This window comes from Silene latifolia, unplaced genomic scaffold (assembly GCF_048544455.1).
Source record: "Silene latifolia isolate original U9 population unplaced genomic scaffold, ASM4854445v1 chrun_scaffold_16, whole genome shotgun sequence".
NCBI lineage: Eukaryota > Viridiplantae > Streptophyta > Magnoliopsida > Caryophyllales > Caryophyllaceae > Silene > Silene latifolia.
In genome coordinates, this window is record NW_027413123.1 from 687503 (window position 1) to 713994 (window position 26492).

Consider the following 26492-nt stretch of genomic DNA (forward strand, 5'->3'; position numbering starts at 1 on the left):
CGGGTTTGAGGCTTCGGTGGAGGAAACCGAGGTTGTGGTCAATCAAGAAGTTCATCATAGAACAATGTTCCGAGAGTATATGCTGAATGCAACATCATCGGGTCTTGATAAAGTAAGACTTACCGCGGATGAAAGAACCCGAGTCAACAATGTTATGAGGTATGGTATTCATGGTGGTCGGTCTTACTCCGGAAAATGGTATGGAAAAATCGAAGCTTTGCAATTTTTCAAGGATTTCTTGACCTTTTAAGAATGGAAGAAGGTCAGCTCCTTTGTTGGTCCAGTTTATCCAATAGAGGTAATCCAGTTTTACTCTTCAGTCTCCATGAGAAATAATGTGTTGCATGCAACAGTAAATGAATCCGAAGTTAAAATATCCCTCACCGATTTTTGTACTATGTTTTCGGTCCCTGATGATGGGATCGAAATAAACCCGAGTGCGGAATGGGGAGATATGACGGAGGAAGAAAAGCTCAAAATTAAGAAGTCTTTCGATGTTGATTCTACGGGGACTAGTAACATGCTTGCGGGGTCGTTCACTCCTAAATTGAAGTTCTTTTTAAATTTTCTTTGGAACACAGTTGTTCCGAGGAGGGGTGGTCGTGATAAATTGTCAAGTTATGAAATGGTGTTGGTGTCAAAGTAGCTCGAAGGATCTAAGGTTAGTCTTCCTCGTCTAGTTTTTCATCGGATTATACAAACTAGTATTTCCGTCACCGAGGAGAAATTGTATACTACATTAGACTTGCCTTATGGGATGTGGGTCTCTCGGCTTTTAGAACAAAAAGAGGTTGTCGGGTCTTCTAGCTATGGTGCAATTGTCAAAGATGAGATGTGTGACACTCATCTTAAGCTTATGGAAATTGGAGCAATTGGACCCGATTTTGCGTTTTTGGCAAAGGGTAATGTGGTGGAGAAATCGTCGGATGTGGTGTCAATTGTGGAGCAAAAATTGGACTCGTTTATGGTGAGTATTTGTGAAAAATTAGATGCTCAAAATAAGTTTTTTGCGGAGTTGGTCTCGGGTTTGGGTCAAGACACGAATGGGGCTTCGGGTTCGAAGGGTTCGAATCATGCTGAGGTCTTGTCTTAATTGCATGGCTTGGAAACTCAGGTTGATGCTATGGCTAAGGTTGCGGCTAGGGCAGCTAAGGAGTGTGTCCGTCATTTCGGGTCATTGGCTAATTTAGCTAATAAAGGAGGGGCGATATGGCGCGAAGGGAAGGCTATGCACGAGGATATGCGGGTTATTTACGAGGCTACTAATGCCTTGTCCTTAAAGGTGCTTAATTTCGAGACGTGCCTCACGGCACAAGCTAACCATGTCCGCTCTTGCTTTGATCGTCTTGACTCTCTTGAGTTTAGGACCCGTCCCGGTTATGTGAACCCCAATGTCGTGAAACGCGACTATCCTTAAACCCGACACCATCCTTTCCTTGCCTTTCTTTTTATTAAGACTTTATGTTTTTGGATAATTGTCTAATTCGGCCCCTTTTGGCTTACACTTTTATTCGGCCCATTAGGCTTTATACCTTGTTATTTCATTCGGCCCATTGACAATTAGACTACTTTGGTTTTTAGTATACTTATTTTATACTTCGCATGCTTATTGTAGATTACTTTCTCGTTTTATAATCTTTCTTTGCATGATTAATACGTGTCTCGATCTATATTATTCTAGTTGTTTTATGTCTTTTCTCGTCTTTTCGATGATGTCAAGAGGGGGAAGAAAATGATCGTCACTTAAGTATTTGCCTTAGCTTGCTCCTTGTCAGAACCTTTAATCTCTTAAGGTCCTTAGATGCTATACTTTTTCTATAAGTGATTGTTCTTGCGTTCGACTGACTATGACTTTTGTAGTATTATGTTGAGGGGGAACTTACACTTAGTCACAAATCATAAGATACTTGTCATCATCAAAAAGGGAGAATTTGTTGGACGATATATAGTTATATGATTTAAGTTTTGATAATGACAAGTATGCGCTTTATATTATAGATACTCTTGGTCGTAATCGTTTGTTTAGTCTTCGTAAGATTGACTTAGGTTATAAGTTTATCAAGTAATGTTATAGCATCCTTAGCTATAACATTGAAGATTTGTGAAGCATCATTCAAGTAATGTTATAGCAGCTTGAGCTATAACATTGAAGATTCCTAAAGCGTCATAGTAACTGTAACAAGTTTCAAGTTTGACGATAACTCAAGCAAAAGGCTCGATCAAGTCTTTAACAAGCTCAAGATGGAGAGCTTATGATCAAGATAATGAGAAGACTCTATTCTGAAGATCTCCAGGAAGATTAGCTAGTTTAGGTCTTCGTCTAGTAACGGTATCTTAAGATTAAATATTGGGAAAGTAAAGTTATAGCTATTTCACCTATAACTTTATTTACCAAGCTTAATGTTATAGCTGTTTTTACTATAACTTTAAGTAGAAATTTTATGGCACGATTTTAATAGTTTTAAAATCATTTTCAAAAGATAAAATTCTTCAAATATATTTCAAAATCATGTGTGTATATAATAGAGAAGAAATATGGGTTGTTATAATGAATAACTTGCATTTCTCTATTAGTTAGTAAAACGACTTATGGGTCATCATGCTACCTAGGGTTTGCTAGTTTATTTAACCTAACCCTAATCTAAGTAGAAGGATTTTCGTCTAGATGGACATGGGCCTAGGGTTTCGGCCATTGGCTTTGAGCCGTTAGGTTTCACAACTCCTCTAGTACAAGTAATCTATCTAATTAAATCTAGCTTATATTTTTATAAGATATTCTCATATCTTAAATATATACTTGATTTAATTTGTTTACTTATCTGAAAATCTTAAAGATTTAGTTATGGAAAAAATAAGATTTACTTTTATCTTATTTACTTAAACTAAATTATCTTGGATTAAATTAGGAAAGAGATAGAGATTTATTTCTTGCGAAATAAACTGCCTACCTCACGACACTTCTAGGGTTTCGTGCAAAACCTTATTCCTCTCTTCTACTATAAATACACATGATCATTCTTCATTTGAAATAAGCTTTTCGAAATATAAAAATCTCTTGCAAACAATTTTGAGTTTAGTTTTAATCAGTTAGTTTTTATTGTTTTGCATTTGAAAATCCTTGCGAAAAGTCGTGCTCTTAAAATTGCATATTATTCTTAAGGTTACGTTACAAGAAAATAGTACTTCATATTGTTTCTTACTCGTTCACTTGTGTGAACACTTAGAAGAACAATCAAGTGCTTTCTTAGTAACTTAAGATAGTCAAAACCGAATATCTAGGTATATTCAATTGAGTTTGTAACACCCTGATTTATGAAGGAGCCTTTAGCAAGACATTCCCTAATAAACCGGACTGTTACCATCTCGGTTTCCCGAGGTAGTGAATAACAAATTAAACTCCAAGGCAAAATATATAATTACTTTAACTTAATTATTACAAAACCTCTTTTACATCAAATTACAAGGAACTAACATAAATGAAAGTGAAAGTCTTCTAAATGATGATCTAGCTACTAAGTCTTCTGATCCAGTGTCTCACGCCCATCAAGCTCCCAGCCTATCTCATAAACCTGTCAAGCCTGCTCCCCAATATTTGGATCGTCACAGGTGTTCACGAATACACAGGGTCAACCACGAGGTTGAGTAGGGAATACAATGAAACAACAAAATATGATATGCATGCTCCTCCGTCACCTCCATCTCCATCTCAACTCATATCTCATAACCCGAACACCCACCCATACCGATCCCGGTAGAGACTATATATCGACCGTAGCCGATCCGCACTCGCACTGAGGACACCATGGCAAGTCCTGCAGAACCCGCCTGGGCCTTATCACAACATCATCTTCACCACACCACATCACCACAACATCCTCCATCTCCAATGCATATGAATGCTTAAAAGAAATTAATGCAACACAATATATATATCTTTGAACTGATCAATCATAAAATCATGCCGGTTACCAAATGTTGTGATAACATACTCAATACGATCAATTCAGACAATCACCTTCCAAAGATATGAATCATAACGTAAATCAACAGCCACGAAGCAAGTCAACGTTCACGTTTGGTCATACGAAACACAAACAAGTCAACACAATTCAACATCAACGATAATAAGTCAAGTGTATTTCCCTACCTTTTCGCAATCCAAGCACACACAAGCAATCACTTATGATCCTTCACTTATCCATCACCTACATAACATAATTATGTATAATTACCATCTACTCAGTCAATTAATCATGCACATAACCTAGACTCATCATAACTTAATAGGAATATCAATTTAAAGAACAAACACGACTTTTCCTGATTTTCCTGCTCATGGCAGACTCTGTATAAAATGAATAACTAATTCCAGAAAATTCGAATTGATGCAAGGCCAATTGAATTGGAACCCTATGAGTCTTAGCTACAATTTATATCTAACGTGTTTTTCTCAAATTCCAAACTTATCAAGGATTTTCAGACTGATTTCCAAAAACTGACAGAAACCGTCGCATAAAAAGTATTGATTCATAAAACGAGTTTGACAAATGATTCTTAAGTAAAACCAACGGCTAACTCATCTAAACTCTTTAAATTAAATATATGAAAAAGACCCAGCACCAATTCAATATCTAAATTATGTTTTAGAAGTAATCTTTCAGCCTCTACTGATTTGCGGACTTTTTAGATAGACGTTCACAAATAATTTCTTCAGGAAAAACTACTCGGTGAAATGCTACCAATTTTCACAGGCATAAACTAGGCTTGGAATAAACATGAGTCTCTTCTTTAACTTTTTACATCCCACGGCTTTAAGACAGGTAAAACACTCAAATTACACAGACCAACGAATCTGTAAATTGCTGTAACTATTCCATTCATTTATCTCATACAATTTATAATCAAAAGCCCCCAAACCAATTCTAGGGTTAAGAAAATTATCCCAATACTACTATAATTATGCTAATAATTGAATAAAGAGGTAATAGGATAGTCTACTTACGAAATAGGATGAGAATAGGCTGAGAAATTGCCTCGCAATTCCTCACGCGGCTCCCTTCACACACGGCTCCCTCTTCTCTCTTTTCTCTCTTTTCTCATGGTTAAAATGAATATGGTGATAGGGAGATTAGGGTTTGGTTAGATGGGTTATACATATAGGATAGGTGCTATTAAGACGATACGGGCCTAGCCTAGTTAGATTAATTAAAACCCGAGTCACATATTTACCCGAGTCACAAATACACTACACGACCCAGCTGGTAACTCGGCCTAATATAATATCATATTAAAATACCGGGTATTACAGAGTTATAACAAGAGTTAGTTATACGAGTTGGGTTGATAATTTTGTAATCTGGAGAAAGGTACTAAAATTATTAATCGAGAATAGTGGACGTAGGCTTCGACGTGTGAAGCTGAACCACTTCAAATATCGTGTGTCCTTGCCGTTTTTCTTTTCGTTCATTTCATTACGTTCATAATCACTTAGTTAATTAGTTAAAGTTTAATCCATAAACTTTAAGTAATTAATTACTTTGATATAAAAAAAAAAGTAGGCATAAATTTTTTAAATACTCAATTCACCCCCCCCCCCCCCTTCTCGAGTATTTCGGGTGTGATAGATTCTTTAATTTGTTAGAAATTTTGATTGACCAAATATCACAATAGAGTTCATCCTTGTGAACGATTAACTAGTAATTTACATGAAGATAAGTCTTCATCAAGTAGAAATTCATAAAGTGAGTGGGAGCAATAAGAAGTAAAGTTCCTATTTTAATTGTTAAGGATAGAACTAGGCTCGGAAGAGAAAGTGTTAGACAATAAAAAAAATACAAACCCCAATAAGTAAAGATCAAGGAAGTTGGTCGTGTGACTCCAACATATTCCTTCTTGAATATCTATGACGTTGACATTGCATTCTTGCCAATTACCACATCATGAGTATTTGATACAAATTTGTGGATTTCATCATAATATTTGGCATTATCGGGTGATGACTAGCAAGAATAAGTTCAGAAATTCACATGAATGGAACTAGGGAAGTTGCCATTTCATCCATGGACATATAAGTCGTATAGTGTACTCATTTTGGTTTTGTATTTAGACATGTACCTCAATAATTATTATGATGTACAATATGTCTAAATAAGAATATAATTTGAGTTTTTGCACAAAAGGTAAAGGGTTTAACCATTATGCAATTAAAAAAAGAGTTGTAATCTTACATACCACGATTAAGTTTATGGTGAGACCATACAAATTAAGGTAATTATATTCAAAATAGAAATAAATGTCATATATACAAGACTTAAGTTGGTGACCCCTATCATTTCTCAATTCTCGATTGAAAATTGCATTTAGAAACTAGTTTTGACTAGTGTCCCAAACCATTTGATTAGGAATTTTTGGTGTATGCGAATCTTGTATTCAAAGCAAGTTAATTCATGAATTTTTCCTTGAAAAGGATTATGAATAGAGCAATATATTCGCCCCATTTACACCTTAAAGTGTATGGTCGAATACAATTTCAATCAGAAAAGGTTATTACTTCTTCATCTCTTTTACCAACAAATTAGGTAGATACTAGGTATTCACTTAATGAGGTAAGAAGAGAAGTTCTTTGAATAAGTTCAATGAATGTAGAAAAGGTATCAAAACCAACATATTATATAACCAAAGTATTATTACTTTGTTTAAATGGGGAACAATAAAGTGATGACTTTTATCTGCACCATATAGAGTGTGATATGGTATCACAAGATCACTTTCATAATCACACCCTATCTTCTTCACCATTTAGAGTCTGATATGGTATCACAAGATCACTTTCATAATCACACCCTATCAAGATAAGGTGTATTAAAAAGTTACAATGAATCCATTACGATATGATTGAATCTGTACTATAAAAGTGGAGATAATTTTTGTTGCAAATTTGTCTAGCAATTTTTCCACTAAAACAGAATATAGTTAAAGCCACGAGGTACAATTCATATGAGATATGGTTAGGCCAGGCACCTAAGTTGTAGCTTGTTTCAATAGTAACCATGTGCTCTCTCTTTTCTACATGATCACGAAAACGAAGGGTTTATGGCTCGTGATACTGTCTATTAAGAAATGGGGATTATTTCGTATAGATAGAGTGGGAGAAAGTGTTCAAAAGCCACAAACTGAAAATAAGACATAGGAAGATGTTCCTTCTTGGTCAAAATCAGTAATTATTTCTTCGAAATCTAAAGTGGACAGAAGTCATGTTATTTTTTGAAAGTAACAAACCTGTAACTTATTAAGATGCTTTAACATATGCTTTATCTAGTTTCAACTCCGCAAAAGTCCGAAATGAGCATAAACATGAAAATGTTTATTTAGCTTGGTTGGTTGGTGACAAAGGGTTTTGCACGCAATAACAACGCCTCATTGAATTCGGATATGATTTGACAGTTGGATTTCAAAATCATCTTGCATGAGTTTTGATAATCTCAACTATCCTAAAATAGGATGAAAAATTAAGAAGGAGTCTTAAGTAGAAGTAAAGGAGTTGAATTGTATTTTTTGATCATGTGATAAACTTTTCTCGAATTGTCGAGTAGTTCTGTTTATACATGGAGTTTAGTGGGAGTAACGTGGTGTTAGTAGTCTTATATGTAAGGGACATATTGATTATTGTGAATGATAGAAGACTTAGGAGAAGAATAATACATCTCTAATGTATCCAGACCTATAAAGATAGTTCTAAGAGGATATTAGCATTAAATGAACATTCTTATGTTAATAAGAATCTTGACAAGTTCAAAAGTATTGAACATGTAGAAATTGAATCCACATGCTTCCGCTGCGGGATTAATTCATTACGCTAAGATGTATCACAATTCTTAAATTTCGTATACTTGGAGTATGATGAAAAGTTACAAATCGAATCTATGAGAGAAGTCTCTATATAGCCACATAGTTCATTAGTTAGTACTCAGGAAGTACTAAAGATATGAAACTAAGCATTTAGAATTGAGATGGATTTTTGTGCAAGGAGTTACATAAAAACCATATTCTAAACTAATAAGGATGATTAGAGAACCATTTTGGATATATTTATTAAGGAGGACATCTGCTAGAAACATCCTAGGCCGTAGAACAATGAGATACACACAACGGAAATTAAGTACACTTGCAATAATAAGATATGCAAGAAGGAAGGGATGGTATTGGGATTCGGTTTTATGAATTGGAGGAACTATGGTAGTTCGTTCCAATAACCAAAGGTCCTATCCCCACACAGTGTGAGGACAGTCGGAGGTTTTCAAAGGCAAGAGAGCCTATATCTAGATTGGATCTAGACATGTACTCAAAAGCTTTTTATAATAAAGATTATACATAACAATGGGAAATAGTATATATCAAGGTTAGGGAAAGTGAAATGTATTGCTAAAACTTGCTAACCAAGGCTTTTTCATAGGCTAAGCATGATAAGTCATGCCATTTCAATTGAGTTGAGATGTATTGTTATAAACAATATTAAGTATGGATTATAGATAATGTAGTAATTGATATCGTATCAATTTTACATATGTGATAATGCATTCATCGTTTGAGTTTTATTAAAAACTCTTTTATTACTTTGTTATATCCAAATAGGTTGTAAGGACAACGTTGAACCCTATTAAAGTGAATTGGATTAACATAGTATTGGCTCCTAGGTGCTTATATGAGGTGACGTCTCGAAGTGACTAGAGTGTGATGTGATTGATGGCAAGTTCAAGTGCCATAAAGTCATAAGAGATGACTAGTCGAACACATAGGCAGACTGTATGGGACACTCTGTCCGGCAGTGACCGCTATAGAGTTCTGGTAATTTTTTAAAGCCTGGTCGTGGCGAGAGCTACTATATTATTCTTTTGAGTCAATTCTCTGACTAAAAAATATTCGCCTAAGTCGGCACAAGTTCTGATTGAATTTGATTTTGGCCCCAAGCCATTCTGTCAAAAGGGGTGAGTGTGCATCTTTTGGGTCATGATGAGCTGTGGTAATACGAAGGGAATATTGCGATAGGAATTTTCCATCCCCTTGTCATGGTTATCTAAAATCTTAGGGTCAGGAGTAGTGAACTGAAAATGTGTGGCCACGCTCGGAAGGTATCTACGGTAGATAATTCCGGTCAGACTTTTACTCTCCAGATCGAGGAAACCACTCAAGATATGATCAAATGCAAGTACGACCTGCAAGACACCTTGCATTGAGTGGGAGATGATGTAATAGGACAAGAGAATTGGTGACGCACACTTGTCTCGGACAAGTGGGAGATTGTTCGAGTATGTGTCCTCATCAATAGTGCGATCACATTATTAAATCTCAGAATAAGAAGACGTAAGGGATGATTCAATTATATACTCAACTGATCAACATTAATCGGTAATGATTGGCTAACTAGAGTTTGACATTACTGTCGTTTGACATTGGTGATCAGTTGATCCCTTAAGGTCACACCTATAGGACGATTCCCAAACTGAAAAGTTAATTAATCGTATATTAATACGGATTAATTAAATCCTTAAATTGAACAAATTTATTTTATAAGAGAGAGTTAATGTGATTAAATAAGATTCAATTTAATAATTAATTTGTTATATTACTAAAATTGATTAATGTTTATGAAACATTTGAGATAAGAATAATTGGTTAGTTATAGTTACAAAATGTTGAAGATTATATTAACTAGGGTTAATGTGACCCATTTTATTCACATGTAATTGTGAATTACTTGTTAATTTGTTAAATGTAATTTATTTAAATATGTAATGATATTTAATTTGTTAAATATGCATTATTATGCCTAATGACATGTTACTTGTCACATGTCACACAAATTACAAATGACAAATTACAAAAGATAAAATGGAGTTCATTTTACCAACGGGGTGCCGGTTTTAAGTGGGTTTTATGGTTTATCGTTTTTTAATTGAGAAACATAATCATGACTACCCTAAACTAGACCTACATCTAGCCTTTCTTATGAAGACGAAAAGTAAATTGAGAAGAGCAATTTTGGCTTCCAATAAGAGCAAAAACCGGTGCCCCTACTACATTAGAGAAGTGTAGTTTTCATTTTATTCATTCTTATTTTTCTCATTACAATATCTCCCTTCCTCTCTCATAAAAATGGGTTTTTTTTATGCATAGAATTTGTTCTTAAATCTAATATCATCACAAAATACTATTGTAGTATTAATATTTTTATTAGATCTAAAATTTAAGGTTACTAATAAACTTTATCTAGTTAATAAGTTTATTAGTGTTTTGGGGTAGTCTTGGGTGCAACTAAAAGGAGGCATTCTACATTTGAATGCATGAAGATTCTTAGAGGATCATCCATAATAGTAATAGCTCAAGTCTAGCTTTCAAAAGAGTCCAAAACTAGTGCCCTTAAATTCGTACATATGATGTAAGGAAAGCGGCTTTTCCTTTCTTGTTTTGTTTATTTTGTTGTGCATGCAACTAGATCCACATAAATATAAATTATAAGTAATTTATAAAATGATTAGATGAGTCTAATATGGGTATATGAACCTAACATTAGCTTGCCAGGTAGGATAACGATTCTACTAGACTTATTATTTGTGTATCTTGTCATTTAATTGGATGTTGTGGATTGAATTGTTTGGATTATTGAATTATCGTATGTCTTGCACATTGTGGTTAATAGCTTTGGTTGGGTTATCTTTGAGAATGGTGTGGTTTATAGTCATCGTTGTTATATCTGTTAGCTTGGTTATAAATTGGTAATCAGGTTTAGCCTGGCTGACATCATGGTAAGAGCCTTCAGGTGATGTGATATAAACTTACTGGCTGAGGTAGACATCGTGGTAAGAGCCTTCGGGTGATATATTATAAACTTAATGGCAGACACCGTTTAATACCTTCATGGTGGTGTAAGGCCCCATGCTGGTTCATTAGACTTGTCTCTGGTGTGTCTACTCAACTGGAGGTTGAGGGCTGAATTGTGACTCAACGGGAGGTTGAGGGCTATGAGAACAGTTAGTCTGGCATTTATGTTTGAATCTTCGTACTATTTATATTATCTGTCTTGAGATTGTTATCGTACTCAACCTCGTGGTTGACAGTGTATTCGTGAACACCTGGGATGAACCAGAATGGGGAGCAGATTTGGCAGGTACTAAAGATTAGCTGACTTGGGAGCTTATGGGAATGCGTGTAATACTCCGTATTTTAATAATAAATTGTGAAGGTAATTTATGTAATTTAATAATTGATTAAATGACATTTCTAATAATAAATACAAGTAAGACGTTAATTAAATAATAAATTAAGTATACAAGTCGGGAATAGGGTTTAGCTAATATAATATAGGCCGTGTGCTATTGTTTATTGGACGAAAACTTATTAAATTGGTATGAGTGTAATCGGGATTTATATCGGGAAAATAATAATAATATAATAAGGTAATTATAATAATAATAATAATAATAAAGTTATGGCAATAATAAATTAGTAAATATTGTGTGAGGAAATCCTAGTTATGGTAAAGTTAATAATATATGATAATAATAATATAATTGTAATAGCAATTCCTATACTTATTAGAATAAGGTAAGTCATAATAGTTTCCTAATTGACCTCGTATTCTCTAAATCTTACACTATAAATACCACCTTAAATCTGAGAAATAAGTCACAAATTAAAAGAAGAAGCTTTAGGAGACGGAAGAGGAAGGAATTAACATAAATCAATTAATCAACTCGAGGTAATTACTTAGCTTAAAACGGCTTATATTCTTTTCATGCAAGCATCTTTAGATCGATGGTATGACTTCTATGGACCACCATGGGATTCGAAAATTGTACCTATAGCGACATTGGACTGCAAAGTTTCTGACCTGACCATTGTTGACCGTCGTTGACCGTGATAGGGTGGTGTTTACGGTGTTTAAAGGTGGCGGGTTTTGGGTTATACGGGTTTGGTCGTGGAGGATTGGAATGGGTAATTGAACCCCTAATCGACCTCTTCTTAACCTGGGTATAGAGGGGTTGTGACGGGGGTAGTTAGTCGACCATGGTGGTAGTGTTGGCGTGGCGGCTGGTGTTGGTGGTGGCGGTAAACAAGGGAAACAGGGGAGGTAGTCGTGTCCTTGTTTGGGGATGGCTTTTGTGGGTGTGTGAGAGGGGTGTTGTTGGTGTCGGGTGGTTTAGGCGTAGGTTTATAGGTTGCGGGTGGTGGTTTGATGGGTGGTGAGTGGGTGTTTGGATGGGCGGTGGTGTAGGGAGAAAGTAGGCAGGACGTGTGGTGGTCGTGGGAAGGCGTGTGATACGGGTTTTGGGTGGTGTGTGAGACACGGGTTAAACCGTGTTTGACTAGGTGTTAGTAAATTTTGTACTTTTATTTTGGACGCGGGTTTTGGGTGTTGGATGTTGTTGTGACGGGTTTAATTAAATAATTCGGGTGGTGACTCGGGTTAGTTTATAAACGGGTCTTTAATATCGTAATAATTAAATAAATGAGTCGGTTGAATAATTAATATAATAAGAAGAATAAATAAATAAAGTTAGTAATTATAATTGTGGTAATTGTTATTATTATATAGGTGACGGAAATTGTGAAGAGTTTATAATCGGATTTGTTCGCTTTAATTATTGGATTGCGTAATTGGAGTGCTTGCTTGCCAGGTAGGGATAAATCCTACTCAACTTTTATTCGATAATGTTTGTTGGACGAATTATCAGATGTGAAGTTATAGATACCCAGTATCTGCACCATCCAAAAAACCACCCGATGATGATCAGACTATAACGTGTTTTTGATATGCGTGCGTGGATTGGCTATACATGAGACGTTTTACTTCACTACTATGATATGAAAAATGATTTCAAAAGTTTTCTAACTTCATTTTCATTAAAATAACACTATTTAGAGTTAAAACCGTCTTCGGACCCAAAACCGACTCAGAAACCCACAACTCAAGTCAACCTGAGTCAACCCGAGTCAACCAAAATCTCAAATGTTGAAAATAATGCCATGAATGTCTTTATCATGTCATTTCCATTAAAATGACCCTAATTAGAGTCAAAACCGACACCGGGCCAAAAACAGACTCGAAATTCAAATCCCGACTCACACGGGTCAAACCCGAGTCAAGCACACAAAACACCCACCTTAAGTAACACCAAAATCATCTTATTAGATGCCCATATTGTTACACGACATCTTATATGAATACCACATATCAACAATGGATGGAGAATAGGCCACGTCCAAATTGAAAGGGACAATACACCCTTTCCATCACGAGGTAGCCGGCGCCTAAAGCAGGTGTCTCTTATCCTCTAAGCAAACACAACCGACCTACCTCCCACATTTCTCTATAAATACCCATCATCACACACCATAAACCTTACGCGAGCGTCCGCCCCTTCACCTCTCCCTTAAACTTCTAGACTCGACTTCCTAAGTCACAAAATCGACACGTGTTTACGACCTACCGATAGTAAACACAAGCCTTACACATTTTGTTTGGTACCGTCGCCGTGCATTCGACCGACCCATTTGACCAACTCAATTCATCAATCAACATGTTTTAATTAACATATTTTCAACATGAAAAATGCATAACACGAGTTTATATGCATGAACAATGCATAACACGATTCAAATATAGGTTAGACGAGCCAAAACTGAGTTTTGGCCTGAGAAAGAAGCTCCTTGCTATGCAGGGAAGCTCGCGCCTCTTGTGGGCGTCCAGGTCAGACTCATCCGTGTTTGTTCTCGTCTTTCCTTCAACACTTTCTTTTATTTTTACTTATTTCCTTTTACGGTTTTTACCATTTCAAATGTTTCAAATCATTTTTAAGACCAACATTTTAGCCATAAATTATAATCACCCTTGGTTCCATATACCATGACGGTTTAATCCGTGACTCGGTGATATTAATTGGTTAATTACATTTTAAAAGAAATCCTTTTCTTTTATTTACCATTTTAATTCATTTTTATGATAAACATATTTTGACCATTACAAAAGTCATCCTTGGTTCTTTATACCATGATGGTTTATTCCGTGACTCGATGATATTATGGTTAATTACATTTTAATGGGTATTTTAACAACCTTTTATTTTATTTACATTTTTTTCTCATTTGTTTACATTTGTAAATACATTAGTCATAATTCATAATCATCCTTGGTTCTTTATACCATGTCGGTTTAATCCGAATACGATGATTAACTTGACTAATTACAAAGAAATGAACTTAACATGATTAGTTAAAGTCAAATATTTTACATTTTTGTTTGTAAACTATACTTTTCAAACATGCAAATCCGACAACGAATGTTACTAACACAATAGTAATTATTCCGAGTCATGCAAACAACATTTGCAAATCTTTCATCATAAATACGGTTTTAAATAACCTTTTCAAGAACCAGGAGACGCCCCCTTAGGTTGGCTCATGGATCGCGCCCCAAGCGGCCGTCTGTTTCCATCTTTCAAAACCAGGGCAGAGCCCTTTATCTCGCCAATAGGCTCGCGCCTTAACAAGGCTGCCTTGCACTGCTCTGTCCCATTTTGGTACTTGTCTAGGACGATCCCGATTACGGTTTATCCGAATACGTGACGGATCAGATTGATAAGTTTACGTTTTTTACACTTTGTCATTTGACACCCTTTTTCAATAAAAGGATCGTGTTAAGCATCATAACCCGAACTTGGTAAATGGATGTTTAATTTCCGTTTTCACATGTAAATCAATCTAAATCTAATTTGACATCTTATGCTTGATATTTAGATTAACAAACCGACTTAGAAAGCTCACATGTTAGGTTAAAACTTTTGAATGTGCATTCATGCATTTACACCGTTTTATCAACTGTTGCACTTAAACAACCACGATCGATCAGTAGAGGCCGCTAACGCGGGCGGGATTGGGTGTCCGATTAAAGGGCTTCCCAATATGTACCCTCACCCTTTACTCATAACCTTTGGATAGTGGATGGCCTTATCCAGGGCGTACGAGAGTCATTTTAGGCATAAAATGCTAAAAGGGGGACGAGTCCTTATCTTTAGTACCTATGTCAAACACTGCTTTGTGCTTTATTTGACCGAGGTATAAAGTGGATTCGAACGGGTTCTAGGCATCCCACAAATTCTTGGTGGCGACTCCGAACATCTCTGCATCGTTTCAAGACCTTTACCGAGACGAAATCGACCAATCTAAAGCGATCAGGTCGAAGGCATTTTTACGCCGCCGAGCGTGGCTTTCAAAAGACCGCTGCATGTCCACGGATTGGCTTGGCGTCCAGGTGGCCCGTGATCGCAGATCGGTAGGTGGCCCGAATCCACAGACCGGCCTGTGGCCCATGTCCACATTTTGGCGACTCCACTGGGGAAAACTAGGACACTCTTGTCTTTATGATCCTTAGAGGTGAAACTCGAACGTGGTCGTGGTTAAAGTGCATTAATTGATATTACGGTCATAAGTCGGGTTCCTTGTCCGGGCCCACAACCTAACCTTTATCGACCAATTAGCTTATCCCGACGGCGTGAGTTTTCTCATCCCCGCGTTTCGAATCCCGATTGAGTCAAGCATACCATTGACGTTACACATTTCTGTTTCGTCAAAGAGCTTTCATCACTTTCGAGCACGAGGCTAGGGCACCCTCTGTAATACTACGGATTTTCTTTGGTTACTACTCGACCGAGTACAGCCTACTCGGACGAGTAGTGCTGTTGTTGTGGGTTGTTTTGCTTCTGTCGATGAATACTCGGCCGAGTATAGTGAATACTCGACCGAGTAGAGGATACTCGGCCGAGTATAACTTTACACGACCGAGTATTCGGTCTGATGAGTGTTATTTTGACGGTTTGATTAGGGAGTGTTTAAGATTATTTTTATATCCCGCGTCAGTTTCTAAACATCATTTCAACTTCATCATTTCTACGTTAACCCTAATCTCTCCCTAATCACTCCCCAATCATCCCATAGCATTGTTGTGTGTGTAATCTTCGGAGTTCTTGCATATAATTCCTCATTCTACTGTAGGTAAGTTCTATTTCTATGTTATTCGTATTCGTTGGGGTTACTGTGTACATTTACGGAATTGGGAATATGGGAGTTGTGCAATGTGTAATTGTGTTATATGATTATTCTATAGGAGAAGACTTCGTAGAGGAGCCTTTCTGATTGTTCGAGTTCATTCCACTGTTGATTGCTAAGGTAGGGTTTCCCTACTCAGTTACTGTTCTTTGTTAAGACATGTTTGTTGTGTGATTATTGTTAACTGTTGATTATCAGAGTATGGAGTTTGTCGTGACGATGTTGGTGTGAGGGTGTTGTGACGGCTGTGATGTCGTGTGATTGTTATTGTGGTGAAGTCACTTGCGGGAGTGGCTTCACACCCTAGTTCGCCCTCCGTGGAACCCGCCACGGGAGGGGATGTGCACATTAAGGAACATGGATTGTTTGTCGCTCGTTGAGGACTGGACTAAGTGGGATCAGCTGCGGTCACCCACTGGCGGCGAGGATTACCTGTTGCGATGGGTAATCTAGCAGGGCTACACACTTCGGTGTGTAGTCGGTTACAGTGTGAGAACGGAAGATTGGGGTTGGACGATGATCAGTTGATTACTTCGTTTGTTGTCTTATATTGATTGAGTAATACGGACCCCGTTGTTGTTTGTGTAATCTGCGGTGATCCATTCGGGGATGGGGAGCAGGCTTGACAGGTATTGCGAGTGTGAGCTTGGGGACAGTCATGGGAGTGTTGTCATCACCAGTCATAGCATCACCGTCTGAGTCTTAGTTTGATTTCTTTTATTGTCAGACATTGGAGTTGTATTTTGTTGAATAAGTATTTGGATTTGGATGTTGTAAACTTTATACTTCATAGTACTTTAATAACTGTGCTCAGTTCAGACGCTTTTGATATGTACTACGGTAACACACTTTCATGGTAGAGTGGTCCTGGTAAGACACCTTGGTATGAGGGGGTGTTACAAAGTGGTATCAGCTAAGTGGAGCAGGCGTGTTTTCCGAGATTGATCTGAGGTCGAGATATCACCAGCTGAGGATAGCAGATGAGGATATTCCTATGACATCGTTCTGATGTCGATATGGTCATTCCGAGTATGTGGTGATGCCTTTTGGGTTGACCAATGCACCAGCAGCTTTCATGGATTTGATGAATAGGATCTTTTCACTGTTTTTGGACAGGTTTGTGGTTGTTTTCATCGACGACATCTTAGTCTATTCTAAGACTAAGGAAGAGCATGAGGAGCACTTGAGGATAGTCTTGCAGACCTTGAGAGAGAATCAGCTTTATGCCAAGCTATCTAAGTGCGAGTTCTGGTTAGAGGAAGTGGCTTTTCTACGCCATGTCATATCTAAGAAGGGAGTATCTGTGGATCCTAGTAAGATTGAGGCCGTAACCAAGTGGGAATCGCCGAAGAATGTTGTTGAGATTCGGAGTTGCTTAGGCCTTGCTGGCTACAACAGAAGATTCGTGAAAGATTTCTCTACCATAGCGCGGCCTATGACATCTTTGATGAGGAAGGAAGTCAGGTTTGTTTGGGATGAGAGTTGTGAGATGGCGTTTCAGACCTTAAAGGAACACTTGACCACAGCCCCTATCCTAGCCTTGCCAGAGGGATGTGAGAACTTTGAGGTATATACCGATGCTTCAAATAATGGTTTTGGTTGTGTTTTGATGCAGGAAGGGAAAGTCATAGCTTATGCTTCAAGGCAGCTGAAGCAATATGAGGAGAACTACCCTACTCATGACCTCATGACACTGAGAGGTGCGATTGTTTTCGCTCTTAAGATTTGGAGGCACTACCTTTATGGAGCAACTTTTAAGGTGTTCTCTGATCATAAGAGTAAAATATATCTACACTCAAAAGGAGCTTAACATGCAACAGAGACGATGGATGGAGCTGATTAGAGATTATGATATGGAGATCATCTATCACGAGGGTAAGGCTAATGTTGTTGCAGATGCACTGAGTAGGAAGAGCGTTCATTCGCTATGTACAGCTATTCCCTTGCTGAAGTTGAGGGATGAGATGTCTAGGTTGGGGATATTTATGATTCGAAAGGGGGATACCATCGGGGATTTGACGATCGAGCCAGAGTTGTATGAGAACATCAAGAGTAAGCAAGAGCTTGATCCTAAGATTCAAGAGTAGAAGTCAAGGGTAGTGAGTGGAACGATTTCCAGGTTTTCTATCCATACAGATGGGAGTGTTCGTTTTGATGGGAGATGGTGTGTCCCTGAGGATGCAGAGTTGCGGAGAGTTATCTTGACGGAGGCTCATTGCACTCCCTATTCAGTTCACCCGGGTGGTGACAAGCTTTACAAAGACCTTAAGAAAACTTTTTGGTGGCAAAACATGAAGAGAGATGTAGCTGAGTTTGTAGCCAGATGTTTGACCTGTCAAAGGGTCAAGGGTGAAAAGAGGAGACCACAAGGTAAGATACAGTCTTTGGAAGTACCAGAGTGGAAGTGGGAGTCGATCTCCATGGACTTCATTGTGGGGTTGCCTAGGTCACAGCAAGGTAACAACATGATTTGGGTGATTGTTGATCGGTTAACCAAGTCAGCCCATTTCGTTCCCATGAAAGATACTTGGTCTAAGATGCAGCTGGCATTGGGTTACAGGAGGCATGTGGTTCGGTTACATGGTATACCTAAAGATATCGTTTCTGATCGTGATGCGAGGTTTATATCCAAGTTTTGGCAAGAACTGCAAGAGTTGATGGGTACAATTTGAAGATGAGTACAGTCTTTCATCCGGCAACCGATGGTCAGACAGAACGGACCATCAAGACCTTAGAGGACATGTTGAGGGCATGTGTTATGGAGTTTGGGGGCAGTTGGGAAGACATGCTTGATCTGATCGAGTTTTCATACAATAACAGTTATCGTACGAGCATCGGGATGGCACCTTTTGAAGCTTTGTATGGCTGGAAATGCCGAAGTCCAGTTTGTTGGGATGATAGTTCTGAGACAGTGGTTTTAGGGCCACAGCTGGTACAAGATATGGTTGAGCAAGTCCAATTAATTCGGCAAAAGATGAGAGAAGCTCAAGATCGTCAGAAGAGCTATGCCGATTTACACCGCAGGGACATTGAGTTTGCGGTAGGTGACCAGGTCCTCTTGAAAGTGTCACCTATGCGAGGTGTTATGGGGTTTGGGAAAAAGGGTAAGCTAAGCCAAACGTTTATAGGTCCTTATGTGATTTTGGACCGTGTTGGCGAGGTAGCTTACAGGTTAGTGTTACCACCAGCTTTGGATAGGGTACACAATGTTTTTCATATATCTCAACTTCGAAAGTATGTGAGCGATCCGTCGCATATCCTTGAAATGGAGAACATCGAGCTTGATGAATCCTTGTCCTACGCCGAGATTCCTAAGGAGGTTCTTGATCGCAAGGTTCGTAAGACCCGGAATGGTGAGACGGTCTTACTCAAGGTCCTTTGGTCTAATCATAATGTGGAGGAAGCCATATGGGAACCCGAGGAAGCCATGCGAGAACGTTTTCCTAACCTTTTTTGATCAGGTATGTTTGGTTACGGGACGTAACCGTTGTCTTTTTAGGGGGGTAGGAGATGGTCGCGATCGTGTTTTATATTGTTTTATTGTTTTGTTTTGAGTCGGGGTAGTGAATTTTGTGGTGACTTGTGTAGTTCTTTGGTGTTGTTACATGTGGTTAGTATATTTTTGTTGCGTTGTGTTGTGCCTTGTTTTAGAGTGGAGTGTGAACTTCGGGACGAAGTTCTTTTTAAGGGGGGAAGACTGTAATACTGCGGATTTTCTTTTGTTACTACTCGACCGAGTAGAGCCTACTCGGCCGAGTAGTGCTGTTGTTATGGGTTGTTTTGGTTCTGCCGATGAATACTCGGCCGAGTATAGTGAGCACTCGACCGAGTAGAGGATACTCGGCCGAGTATAACTTTACTCGACCTAGTATTCGGTCTGACGAGTGTTATTTTGACGGTTTGATTAGGGAGTGTTTAAGATTATTTTTATATCCCGCGTCAGTTTCTAAACATCATTTCAACTTCATCATTTCTACGTTAACCCTAATCTCTCCCTAATCACTCCCTAATCATCCTATAGCATTGTTGTGTGTGTAATCATCGGAGTTCTTGCGTATAATTCCTCATTATACTGTTGGTAACTTCTATTTCTATGTTTTTCGTATTCGTTGGGGTTACTGTGTACATTTACGGAATTGGGAATATGGGAGTTGTGCAATGTGTAATTGTGTTATATGATTATGGTATAGGAGAAGACTTCGTAGAGGAGCCTTTCTGATTGTTCGAGTTCATTCCACTGTTGATTGCTAAGGTAGGGTTTCCCTACTCAGTTACTGTTCTTTGTTAAGACATGTTTGTTGTGTGATTATTGTTAACTGTTGATTATCAGAGTATGGAGTTTGTCGTGAAGATGTTGGTGTGAGGGTGTTGTGACGGCTGTGATGTCGTGTGATTGTGATTGTGGTGGAGTCACTTGCGGGAGTGGCTTCACACCCTAGTTCGCCCTCCGTGGAACCCGCCACGGGAGGGGATGTGCACATTAAGGGACATGGATTGTTTGTCGCTCGTTGAGGAGCTGGACTAGGTGGGATCGGCTGCGGTCACCCACCGGCGGCGAGGATTACCTGTTGCGATGGGTAATCTAGCAGGGCTACACACTTCGGTTTGTAGTCGGTTACAGTGTGAGAACGGAAGATTGGGGTTGGACGATGATCAGTTGATTACTTCGTTTGTTGTCTTATATTGATTGAGTAATACTGACCCCGTTGTTGTTTTTGTAATCTGCGGTGATCCATTCGGGGATGGTGAGCAGGCTTGATAGGTATTGCGAGTGTGAGCTTGAGGACAGTCATGGGAGTGTTGTCATCACCAGTCATAACATCACCGTCTGAGTCTTAGTTTGATTTCTTTTATTGTTAGACATTGGAGTTGTATTTTGTTGAATCAGTATTTGGATTTGGATGTTGTAAACTTTATACTTCATAGTACTTTAATAAGTGTGCTCAGTTCAGACGCTTTTGATATGTACTAACCTCGGGCAACCGAGACGGTAACACACTTTCATGGTAGAGTGGTCCTGGTAAGACACCTTGGTATGAGGGGGTGTTACAAAGTGGTATCAGCTAAGTGGAGTAGGTGTGTTTTCCAAGATTGATCTGAGGTCGGGATATCACCAGCTGAGGATAGCAGATGACGATATTCCTATGACATCGTTCTGATGTCGATATGGTCATTACGAGTACGTGGTGATGCCTTTTGGGTTGACCAATGCACCAGCAGCTTTCATGGATTTGATGAATCGGATCTTTACACTGTTTTTGGACAGGTTTGTGGTTGTTTTCATCGACGACATCTTAGTTTATTCTAAGACTAAGGAAGAGCATGAGGAGCACTTGAGGATAGTCTTGCAGACCTTGAGAGAGAATCATCTTTATGCCAAGCTATCTAAGTGCGAGTTCTGGTTAGAGGAAGTGGCTTTTCTAGGCCATGTCATATCTAAGAAGGGAGTATCTGTGGATCCTAGTAAGATTGAGGCCGTAACCAAGTGGGAATCGCCGAAGAATGTTGTTGAGATTTGGAGTTTCTTAGGCCTTGCTGGCTACAACAGGACATTCGTGAAAGATTTCTCTACCATAGCGCGGCCTATGACATCTTTGATGAGGAAGGAAGTCAAGTTTGTTTGGGATGAGAGTTGTGAGATGGCGTTTCAGACCTTAAAGGAACGCTTGACCACAGCCCCTATCCTAGCCTTGCCAGAGGGATGTGAGAACTTTTAGGTATATACCAATGCTTCAAATAATGGTCTTGGTTGTGTTTTGATGCAGGAAGGGAAAGTCATAGCTTATGCTTCAAGGCAGCTGAAGCAATATGAGGAGAACTACCCTACTCATGACGGAGAGTGGGTGAGATTGTTTTCGCTCTTAAGATTTGGAGGCACTACCTTTATGGAGCAACTTTTAAGGTGTTCTCTGATCATAAGAGTCTAAAATATATCTACACTCAGAAGGAGCTTAACATGCAACAGAGACGGTGGATGGAGCTGATCGGAGATTATGATATGGAGATCATCTATCACGAGGGTAAGGCTAATGTTGTTGCAGATGCACTGAGTAGGAAGAGCGTTCATTCGCTATGTACAGCTATGTCCTTGCTGAAGTTGAGGGATGAGATGTCTAGGTTGGGGATATTTATGATTCGAAAGGGGGATACCATCGGGGATTTGACGATCGAGCCAGAGTTGTATGAGAACATCAAGAGTAAGCAAGAGCTTGATCCTAAGATTCAAGAGTGGAAGTCAAGGGTAGTGAGAGGAACGATTTTCAGGTTTTCTATCCATACAGATGGGAGTGTTCATTTTGATGGGAGATGGTGTGTCCCTGAGGATGCAGAGTTGCGGAGACTTATCTTGATGGAGGCTCATTGCACTCCCTATTCAGTTCACCCGAGTGGTGACAAGCTTTACAAAGACATTAAGAAGACTTTTTGGTGGCCAAACATGAAGAGAGATGTAGCTGAGTTTGTAGCCATATGTTTGACCTGTCAAAGGGTCAAGGGTGAACAGAGGAGACCACAAGGTAAGATACAGTCTTTGGAAGTACCCGAGTGGAAGTGGGAGTCGATCTCCATGGACTTCATTGTGGGGTTGCCTAGGTCAAAGCAAGGTAACAACATGATTTGGGTGATTGTTGATCGGTTAACCAATTCAGCCCATTTCGTTCCCATGAAAGATACTTGGTCTAAGATGCAGCTGGCATTGGGTTACAGGAGGCATGTGGTTCGGTTACATGGTATACCTAAAGATATCGTTGCTGATCGTGATGCGAGGTTTAAATCCAAGTTTTGGCAAGAACTGCAAGAGTTGATGGGTACAACTTTGAAGATGAGTACAGTCTTTCATCCGGCAACCGATGGTCAGACAGAACGGACCATCAAGACCTTAGAGGACATGTTGAGGGCATGTGTTATGGAGTTTGGGGGCAGTTAGGAAGACAGGCTTGATCTGATCGAGTTTTCATACAATAACAGTTATCGTACGAGCATCGGGATGGCACCTTTTGAATCTTTGTATGGCCGGAAATGCCGAAGTCCAGTTAGTTGGGATGATAGTTCTGAGACAGTGGTTTTAGGGCCACAGCTGGTACAAGATATGGTTGAGCAAGTCCAATTAATTCGGCAAAAGATGAGAGAAGCTCAAGATCGTCAGAAGAGCTATGCCGATTTACACCGCAGGGACATTGAGTTTGCGGTAGGTGACAAGGTCCTTTTGAAAGTGTCACCTATGCGAGGTGTTATGGGGTTTGGGAAAAGGGTAAGCTAAGCCAAACGTTTATAGGTCCTTATGAGATTTTGGACCGTGTTGGCGAGGTAGCTTACAGGTTAGCGTTACCACCAGCTTTGGATAGGGTACACAATGTTTTTCATATATCTCAACTTCGGAAGTATGTGAGCGATCCGTCGCATATCCTTGAGATGGAGAACATCGAGCTTGATGAATCCTTGTCCTACGCCGAGATTCCTAAGGAGGTTCTTGATCGCAAGGTTCGTAAGACCCGGAATGGTGAGACGGTCTTACTCAAGGTCCTTTGGTCTAATCATAATGTGGAGGAAGCCATATGGGAACCCGAGGAAGCCATGCGAGAACGTTTCCCTAACCTTTTTTGATCAGGTATGTTTGGTTACGGGACATAACCGTTGTCTTTTTAGGGGGGTAGGAGATGGTCGCGATCGTGTTTTATCTTGTTTTATTGTTTTGTTTTGACTCGGGGTAGTGAATTTTGTGGTGACTTGTGTAGTTCTTTGGTGTTGTTACATGTGGTTAGTATATTTTTGTTGCATTGTGTTGTGCCTTGTTTTAAAGTGGAGTGTGAACTTTGGGACGAAGTTCTTTTTAAGGGGGGAAGACTGTAATACTACGGATTTTCTTTGGTTACTACTCGACCGAGTAGAGCCTACTCGGCCGAGTAGTGTTGTTGTTATGGGTTGTTTTGGTTCTGCCGATGAATACTCGGCCGAGTATAGTGAATACTCGACCGAGTAGAGGATACTCGGCCGAGTATAACTTTACTCGACCGAGTATTCGGTCTGACGAGTGTTATTTTGACGGTTTGATTAGGGAGTGTTTAAGATTATTTTTATATCCCGCGTCAGTTTCTAAACATCATTTCAACTTCATCATTTCTACGTTAACCCTAATCTCTCCATAATCACTCCCTAATCATCCCATAGCATTGTTGTGTGTGTAATCATCGGAGTTCTTGCGTATAATTCCTCATTCTACTGTTGGTAAGTTCTATTTCTATGTTTTTCGTATTCGTTGGGGTTACTGTGTATATTTACGGAATTGGGAATATGGGAGTTGTGCAATGTGTAATTGTGTTATATGATTATGGTATAGGAGAAGACTTCGTAGAGGAGCCTTTCTGATTGTTCGAGTTCATTCCACTGTTGATTTCTAAGGTAGGGTTTCCCTACTCAGTTACTGTTCTTTGTTAAGACATGTTTGTTGTGTGATTATTGTTAACTGTTGATCATCGGAGTATGGAGTTTGTCGTGACGATGTTGGTGTGAGGGTGTTGTGACGGCTGTGATGTCGTGTGATTGTGATTGTGGTGGAGTCACTTGCGGGAGTGGCTTCACACCCTAGTTCGCCCTCCGTGGAACCCGCCACGGGAGGGGATGCGCACATTAAGGGACAGGGATTGTTTGTCGCTCGTTGAGGAGCTGGACTAGGTGGGATCGGCTGCGGTCACCCACTGGCGGCGAGGATTACCAGTTGCGATGGGTAATCTGGCAGGGCTACACACTTCAGGTGTGTAGTCGATTACAGTGTGAGAACGGAAGATTGGGGTTGGACGATGATCAGTTGATTACTTCGTTTGTTGTCTTATATTGATTGAGTAATACTGACCCCCTTGTTGTTTGTGGAATCTGCGGTGATCCATTCGGGGATGGTGAGCAGGCTTGACAGGTATTGCGAGTGTGAGCTTAGGGACAGTCATGGGAGTGTTGTCATCACCAGTCATAGCATCACCGTCTGAGTCTTAGTTTGATTTCTTTTATTCTCAGACATTGGAGTTGTATTTTGTTGAATCAGTATTTGGATTTGGATGTTGTAAACTTTATACTAGACAGTACTTTAATAAATGTGCTCAGTTCAGACGCTTTTGATATGTACTAACCTCGGGCAACCGAGACGGTAACACACTTTCATGTTAGAGTGGTCCTGGTAAGGCACCTTGGTATGAGGGGGTGTTACACCCTCCTTTCACATTTTGTTTGGATTGGTATCCCTCTCGCAAATCAGGGTTTGATTGCTTGGTGTGTAACCCACACTTTTAAGCCAAAACCCCTGTCAGCATTATGCATAATATAATGAAACTGTGATTGTTTATGTGTTATGTGATCATAAGTCCTTCCGTGTCAATTTCAAACCTTCAAAAACACATTTTTGCGCCATTATAATGGCCATTTCAAACCCCGGTCTTTCGCCGACCGTTGCTTTTCAACACGCCTTTCTAGGTCGTCGTAATGACGATTTTCAAACCCGGTTTTTATAACCATTTCAACACGCCAATCTAGGCCGTCGTAATGACGATTTTCAAACCTGGTTTTTTATAACCATTTCAACACGCCTTTCTAGGCCGTCGTACTGACGATTTTCAAACCCGGTTTTTGTAACCATTTCAACACGCCTTTCTAGGCCGTCGTAATGACGATTTTTGAACCCGGTTTTTATAACCATTTTAAAGCACCTTTTTATGCCGTTATAATGGCCATTTCAAAACCCGGATTTTATAACCATTTCAAATACGCCTTTTTATGCCGTTGTAATGCCGATTTCGAACCTTGGTTTACAGAGACCATTTCAAAATGCCCTTTTACGTCGTCATAATGGCTTTTTCAAACTTCCGTCTCTCGCCGATCGTTGCATTTCTCAAATCACCCTTTTACGCCGTCGTAATTACGAATTCTACCCTCGAATCTTCAAAAATTCGAAATCAGTTTTTTTAAACAGAAATGTTTTACAAACCGTCGTAATGACGATTTCAACCCATGCAACTTTCCAAATTACAAATCTGATCTTCGAAATCAATTTTGGCTTTTCTAAGCTGTCGCAATGACGAATTCAATCCTCACAATTACCAAATTTCAATCTTTGAAAACAAATTTAACTGTTTTCAAATTTAAATTCAAAATCAAATCATTTGAAAACAAACTTAACCATTTTTCAATTTTAAATCCAATTTCAAATCATTTGAAAACAAATTTAACCATTTTCAAATTTCAATTCAAAATTAAATGTTTGAAAACAAATTTAACCTTTTTCAGATTTCAAATCCAATTTCAAATCATTTGAAAACAAAATTAACCGTTTTCAAATTTCAATTCAAAATCAAATCTTTGAAAACAAATCGAACCATTTTCAAATTTCAAATTCAAAATCAAATTCT

General features: G+C 38.9%; 1 protein-coding gene across 1 annotated transcript in view; it reads left to right on the forward strand.

Moving 5' to 3' along the window:
• Positions 1-757: 757 nt before the first annotated feature.
• LOC141637289 (uncharacterized) overlaps positions 758-26492 on the forward strand; it is a 32871-nt gene continuing 7136 nt past the window's right edge. Inside the window, exons 1-2 of the mRNA XM_074446848.1 lie at positions 758-967; positions 1115-1282. Coding sequence (XP_074302949.1) covers positions 758-967; positions 1115-1282 — 378 coding nt within the window. The remainder of the gene's footprint in view (positions 968-1114; positions 1283-26492) is intronic.